This window comes from Palaemon carinicauda, chromosome 36 (assembly GCF_036898095.1).
Source record: "Palaemon carinicauda isolate YSFRI2023 chromosome 36, ASM3689809v2, whole genome shotgun sequence".
Lineage (NCBI taxonomy): Eukaryota > Metazoa > Arthropoda > Malacostraca > Decapoda > Palaemonidae > Palaemon > Palaemon carinicauda.
Window position 1 is genome coordinate 14,870,444 of NC_090760.1, and position 7,522 is coordinate 14,877,965.

A 7,522-nucleotide genomic window follows, 5' to 3' on the forward strand; every position below is an offset into this window, starting at 1 on the left:
GACCTTGCAAGGTAAATGAAGGGATCAAAAATAGCCATCACAAGAATAGACAAAGCCTTCCAAGATTATTTCATGAATTTCACTTGTTCAGTTGAAGATGCTCTTTCGTCAAAGGTAGTCATTACCTCACAGTAGCCAAAGAAGCCCTTGGTCTTTAACAAGTGCTTCATTTGAAAATTCCATATTGGCCATTTTTGTAATTGTCAAATAACCGCCATCTCTATTCACGAATAAAAAGCTGTTACCCTGCACATGAATGACTGGAGTGAGATCACCAGGCTTCAGTTTCCTTTTGAAAACCTTTAAAATATCTTCAGTCTTTCGGATGTCTAGTGGGAGCTTATTGTATAGGCTTTAAAGTATACAGTAGACATATGTCTAGGTTCCAATAATTTGAAACTAATTCAGAATATTGATATTATTATTATTATTATTATTATTATTATTATTATCATTATTATTATTATTGTAAGTATAGTTAAGTTGAGATTGGTTCAGGCCTATAAAGGTCCCTGCAGTTAAACTGTCTAGTATGGAAAAGAAACAAGAGAGGTGGAGAATGAACTATGAAATAGAAATGATAAAAATATCAAATAAAAGAAAGTAAAATACAGATGAGGCAACCCCTAAAAGAAGAACACCTGAAATTAAGCTGGATTAAACTCTGGGTGGGGAGGGATTAGTTTTGCTTGGGAGTCCCGGTTAAAGGTTGGTTCTTATTAAGTACCCTACAACGGTTTACTTATTCTCATTCCCTATTCTATTTATTCCTTCCTATATATGTATTAATGGCATATTTATATCATTCTATGTATTAATGGATAAGGTAAATACTGCTGTATAGATATTGGCATTATTCGTAGCATCTTTTATTACACTTCTTATCACGTTTTTGTTTATTTTTCTATAGAATTTAAACTCTTCTCATCCTCAATAGGCTTTTACATTTTTAGCAAATGTTACTTGTATATTATATATTATTTTTGTCAGTAGGCTACTGAGATACAAACAGTGTAAAGATAAAAGTATCAACAGACACACGCGCACACACACACACACACACACATATATATATATATATATATATATATATATATATATATATATATATATATATATATATATATATATATATATATGTGTGTGTGTGTGTGTGTGTGTGTGTGTGTATATAGATAGATAGATAGATCAATTGTTATTGCCTACCTCTTTGTGAATTTGTATTGGAATGTTGACAGATAGACAGTCGTTAACAACAACGCTGAAGTCAAACCATTTTAGGAGCGAACTCAGGGCCCAACAGCGACGTGCCATTTCTCTTAGGTCATTTTCAAAGCACACCTGGCTTGACCTCTTTAATCTATGGGCGAGCCAAGAAAAGGAGAAAAGGGTCAGCTGATAAGTCATTCACCTGGATTTGAACGGTCTAAGAATATAATCCTTTGATTTGATACTCTCTCCAAATTGCTTCCTTCGCTCTTTTTGTTTTCAACCACGTGGTGACAAGTTGAAACTCTTAGATATAACAAAGAGCAAAATTGTTTTTAAAAAGATTATCATACTAACAGAAATAATCTTTATTTTGATATCAAATAAATTCATTTCTCAATTCTGATTGATTATTAAAAGATAGGATTCTTTACAAAGGATTTAATTAAATATGTTTAATATGGTATATTTACATTGGTGATTGTATTGTTTTAGAATTTATTTAATCGACAAAAATTTTTTACAACAAAGGTTGAGTAAGCAAACTTTATGGTGATTCTTCGTCAGATGAAGTTAGTTCTATCACTAAAAATTCAGTGAATTAGTTAAATCAGACCATTTTCATACCTTCCTTTATAATGTTATCAGTATGCTTAATAGCCTTGACCTCAATTTTCCTTCCAAATCTGAAACAAAGTCGTTTTTGATATGTTGGTTGCATCTGTGACACGTTTGATTACTTGGTCAATTCAAAATTTAACAGTTTCATCATCATTTTCCTATTAAAAAAAAAAACGATATACATTGTATGCCATTTTTCTTTCTTCTGGGCGAAAAACACGACGCTGAGAACTCGCCATGGTGTTTACGGAAGGCTATTGTGCGAGACAATGAATGAGGAAGCTTATCTTTAAGCATTTAATAGGATTTGACCATCTCAGTGAACTGACCCAGTGAAGATGTGGCAACTTGTATGCCATATCTCCTAGTTTGTCCTTTTCCTTCCCTTGTCTTAGTGAAGCGAAGGCATCCAGATTAAGGAGAATCGGCAAGGCCGCAAATGAGCTTGGAAGTTCGCTCGTAAAATGGTTCTACTATAGTAGATCCGCAGAATTAATTATTTATATTCATATAAAGTTAAAAACTGTTTAATATACCATTGGTTATTTAATTTACTCTTTTTTTTCCTATGAATGACTGGCAGGAAAAATATAAATCTCTTAGCATTGATCACCTCTAATCGTGAATCATTGAGCCATGATTATCATTACTTCTTTCGATTCCTATTTTTTTATTAAGTCTCACTTAAAACAATCGTGTTTTTAAGTGCCGACTGCATAATTTAAAGAGAGTTACAAGCATTTCTTTTACAAATTTATTCTTCATTGAGTGATTCCATGGGCGATTTCACATAACTTCTGTGTTTAGGTTCATTAAGTAACGTAAAAAACTTCCATTCTTTATTTTGAAATAAAAATAAAAATCATTCAGATACAATCAATCATAATTTGTACTTTGTAAATCCTGGTGATAACCATTTTACCGTGAAAAATAAATACTTTAATGCATTAAGTTTTCAAGATTGGCAAAGTAATACCTTAGAGTATATTCTGACATATTGAAACATTTTTCAATGTATAAAATACATTTGATGTCCATTTCGATACAATAATAAGTAAATCATATTTATGCTCCAATTTTAGTAAAAGTGGTTATTTTTGGTGAGATCGCATATACATAAAGTTAACATGCTGTAAATTTACATCATAAATAAAACTTACAAAATATGTAAATCTCTAAAATCAAGACTTTATAAAAGTCAAAAGTTGGCTTTATAAGAATTCCTCTCATAAGAAAGTCTTGTATAAAGACCTTATAATATAGCTATAAAAATAAATGTTAAGGAGAACAGTAACCTAAAGGAATAAACGGTGACATTTGCATAATCACCATTAAAAATACTACTATTATCTCAAGACATTAGTGCTAACGAATGTCATATCCGTTGGTTAACCGTATCTGTCATCATTAACTCTGTAAATCGTAGAATTGAAATGTCTCAATTGTATATACTCGCTTCTGAAAATTCCTTAGGATCGTCCAATTAGGTGTAGGATTTCTTCGAACCAATGCGGCAGGATTCCTTAAACTGCTCACATGGCATCCCTTGGCCACGCTTCCTTCATGGCCCTGTCAATCCTCTTCCTATTGACCTGCTTCGAAGGGGCATGAGACCCCACTAGATGGATGTTGGAGAGGGTGCCCTCAACTTTGGAAACATTTCCAAGCACGCCGCCCTTCTGGACATGGTCTTGGAAGGCTCTGGCGATGTCTGCGCGGGACATGAGGAGTCCTAGCGTATGATTCGAAGCGTTTCTATCCTTGGATATCATAGGGATGGCCGCCTCCTTCGCCGCTTGCTTGGCGAAGTGAGGGTCTTCCTGCTCCAGCCAATAGTTGTTGTATGTTGGCAGAGGGTCAGCGTGGTAGTCCTCTCGTTGGAGATTCATCATGTGGATTGCTCGTTCATTGATGCGGTTTTTCAGAGCCTGTGTGGGGAAAAAGGTTGCGATTTAGTAGAGCTGATTTTTTTTTCTCAACTGCCTTAAATGTTTTTTTGTTATTTTAATATATGATTATACTTTGATATTAGGAAAAGTCTTACATCTTAAGGATTTAAATCGGTGATTTTGGAATACATTATACTTTGACCTTAGGAAAACTTTTTGGAGGATTTAAATCTATAGTTTTATGTTTTAAGAATATACGATTAGATTGATATAAGGAAAAATATTAACAATGTCTCTTGGGTTGAAGAAATGTTTACGTTATATTCATATTCTTTTAAGGAAAAAATGGGAGAATCTGCAAAAACTGAGGAAAATTTTAGCAATATGTCTCAATGTTGAAGGATGTTTAAGAGTTATGTTAATATTCTTTTAAGGAAAAATGGAAGAATTTTGCAACAATTGACCAGTATGGTTTCGTGAGTAAAGTACCTGTGATATATTTCTCTTACCTTGTAATTAATGTTCCCGTCTGAATGCGAGAAGTCATTTTCAGTGGGGTTTTTCACAATAGCCTTGGAAACCTGGTTCAACAAATTTTCCAACCTGAAAAACAAAAATAAATTACTTTATTAAAATTGGCATATTTAAAAATGTTAAAGACAAAATTTATAGTATTGGATTAGCCACATAAAAGAAATCTTTTTAGAACACCTAAAGTAATGTATCTTGGTACAATAATTTGATTTTTCTCGTCTCTTAATTGATTTATTCAATATCGTGAAGTATCTGCAAGTTGATTTTCAATCAGACATGACAAATTTATTAACACACTAATTACAACAAGATAAAAAAGTTCAAATCTGCACACTTTTGATGTTAGCAGACAGGAATATTTTTTTTAAAGCAATCAAGCTTCTGACATTTATACTTCTGCAGCTGGTTGGTTACCTTGAAAAAAAAAATATTGCTCCCCGCCTACCCACACATGTCAGATGAACTTGTTCGTTTGTTCTTTTAAAACTGAACATATTTATGATAACAATATGAATGATTTAACTTACTTTGCAGAATGCATGACGTTGGTGTTATAGGTGTCGTTTTTGGATGAGAAAAGCATTTTTGAATTTGTGCTTGAATGTAAATTCTTCTTCGGTTGGTAGTGGCAAGAGAATGGCAGCTCTTCGCCCGTTCGCTATACGTATCCGTTAATTCCAACTATATTCCAACTTCCAAGGACCACAGGGTGACAGGGACCCAAAGTTCAAGTCCCAGATTCCTATAACTCGGTGAGAGAGTCGCACACTAAAACAAGCAATGTCTTACTCGGAGAAGTGAGAGCACAGTATATGTCGTCAAGCGGACTTTCCCCACCATTTATATATCAGCTCGTGGTTCGCTTGGTACGATTGGGTAGGGGGGTGGGGGGTTGGGCAAGGGAGTCCCGGGACCCGGCTCCCGGGACATTGTTGCCCAAGCGGCCACAGTTTGGGTCCCGCCCCTATACCCTTATTAGCCTTCCCTCTCCCTGACCAGGGGTTTCTGCCCAATACCGCCCAAGACCTTCTCATCTACTGTACACTCCCTCTGGCAACTGGAGGCAACACCCGTGGTGGCTGATGTTGCAAGACTGCAAATTTCATCATCTTTAGTTGGTTTTTCGCGTGTTTTGCAGATTAACGAGAAGACCCACTGAAGGAAATCTTCCTCGACTACAACCTTTTTAAATTTTTTTAAATTCCCTCTTAACATTTTACGTTCTGAAGTCTTTTCAGCCGGCATCTTTGTTTGAATTGACAATATTTTTCTTTTAATCTCTTCAACTTTAACATTTTACGTTCTGAGGATATTTCAGCTGTCGTCTTTATTGTTCGACCTGACAATCTGCTGTTGTATTATTATTATTATTATTATTAAATGCTAAGCTACAACCCTAATTGGAAAAGCAGGATGCTATAAGCTCAGGGGCCCCAACAGGGAGAATAGCCCAGTGAGGAAAGGAAACAAGGAAAGATAAAATATTTTAAGAATAGTAAAAACATTGAAATAAATTTTTGCTATATAAACTAAAAAAAAATTAACATAAGAGGAAGAGAAACTAAATAGAACAGTGTGCCCGAGTGTACCCTCAAGCAAGAGAACTCTAACTCCTTCCTCACTTGCATTTAACCTAATTTCTAAGGTAATTTATATTGTTTTTATTAATTTTGACTAATAAACACGCATATTATCGTCTAATAATCGTAAGTGGGTGATGCTAACTACTTTGAAATCAATGAAAAACCTTGCTTTCAAACGTGGGAAATTTGACCTCCAGATATAATGTATATCTAAACCTTGACATTTGATCGCTGGCCATCCTATATTTCCATTATTTATTAATGGGTTTAAAATCTGGCGTTACAAAATCACATGTCAACACTATCGATATATTAATTAAATAAGTTAATGCTAAGTAATAATCATGATAAGATTAAAACTATTGATTTTAAAGAATTGATAGGTTTGAAACTGGACTTTTTTTCAAAAATGTTTTCCCTATTATGAAAAAAAGAACCAAAAAATATGTATGATATTTTCTTGAATGCATTCAGGATTACCTACACTATTAGAAAAAAACCGTAATTTTAATCGGAAATTCTCCGTAAAAAATATACAGTTCTCAACCGTAATTCAGTAAAATACTGGCGACCGTAATTTTACGTTTGTTATTATCTTTTACGGGTTGGTGACCGTAATATCACTCCTTTACGTCAATATATCCATTTTTAAAACGTTAAAAATCCTGGAGTAAATGTTGCCAGATATTTACCGTATTTTTAATGTAAATTTTTAAGTGCACTACGTCGCACATTGCAAGTAAATACGCCTTCAAGGCCACCAGGATCAGGAGAAAAGTACGCACAAAAGCAGGTTTGCAAGCACCCAGTGAGTGTCCCTGACTATTCGACTTGTCCTTAACTGAAAGGTCTCTTAGAAATCTCTCTCTCTCTCTCTCTCTCTCTCTCTCTCTCTCTCTCTCTCTCTCTCTCTCTCTCTCTCTCATATACACACACATATATACATATATATATATATATATATATATATATATATATATATATATATATATATATATATATATATATATATATATATACTGTATATATATATATAATATATATACTGTATATATATATATGTGTTTGTGTATATATGTGAGTATATTTACACAGAATATATATATATATATATATATATATATATATATATATATATAGAGAGAGAGAGAGAGAGAGAGAGAGAGAGAGAGAGAGAGAGAGAGAGAGAGAAAATCTCTTATCCACCCCCATACAAACGAAAATTTCCATTTATATTCAATTATCAGAACTTCAATATTTCAAAAGGGAAAAAAAAACAGTTTCTTCTCGATGCCTCAAAAAGCAGTTTGTTAGTTTGTTGGTCAAGATGTACTGAATAGTCTCTGTAGGTCTTAAACTCTTGTGCTGGTTTTCTCGTTAGGCCTACACCCGAGAACTTAGGCCTCCTCACAACCAGTTTTGACCGGTTCAGGCCAGTTCAATCAATGTATATACCATCTGTTTATAAGGTTTCAAATGTTCGTGATTTAAGCAGATTCGGCATCTGGGGGAGAAATTCGTGGAAAGAAATTAAGAAATTAGTTTTCTAGGACGAGGAAATTGTATATACTGATGGTAAAAATGTTATTCAATACTTTCTTAGATGAATTCATTATATGAACAAGTTTGCTTGTCCACTGCATAACATTTTGAATGCATTATGATATGTATATATGGTTCGTAGGT

At 33.7% G+C, this 7,522-nt stretch overlaps 1 protein-coding gene across 1 annotated transcript; it reads right to left on the reverse strand.

Annotated features, from left to right (window-relative positions):
- Nucleotides 1-2,666: 2,666 nt before the first annotated feature.
- Nucleotides 2,667-5,082, reverse strand: LOC137628387 (uncharacterized). Its single transcript, XM_068359538.1, has 3 exons — nt 4,781-5,082; nt 4,229-4,322; nt 2,667-3,758 (listed from the first exon to the last, which is right to left on the reverse strand). Exons 1-3 carry the CDS (start codon nt 4,834-4,836, stop codon nt 3,363-3,365), a joined length of 546 nt encoding a protein of 181 aa, XP_068215639.1. The 5' UTR covers nt 4,837-5,082; the 3' UTR covers nt 2,667-3,362.
- Between the last annotated feature and the right edge of the window lie 2,440 nt (nt 5,083-7,522).

What these genes read in the sequence shown, in the direction of transcription:
- LOC137628387 (XM_068359538.1), bottom strand. Translation starts at nt 4,836, where the DNA reads ATGCTTTTCTCATCCAAAAACGACACCTATAACACCAACGTCATGCAT. An exon ending in AACGTCATGCATTCTGCAAA is followed by an intron (nt 4,323 to 4,780) that starts GTAAGTTAAATC and finishes TTTGTTTTTCAG; the next exon opens with GTTGGAAAATTTGTTGAACC. An exon ending in ACGGGAACATTAATTACAAG is followed by an intron (nt 3,759 to 4,228) that starts GTAAGAGAAATA and finishes TTCCCCACACAG; the next exon opens with GCTCTGAAAAACCGCATCAA.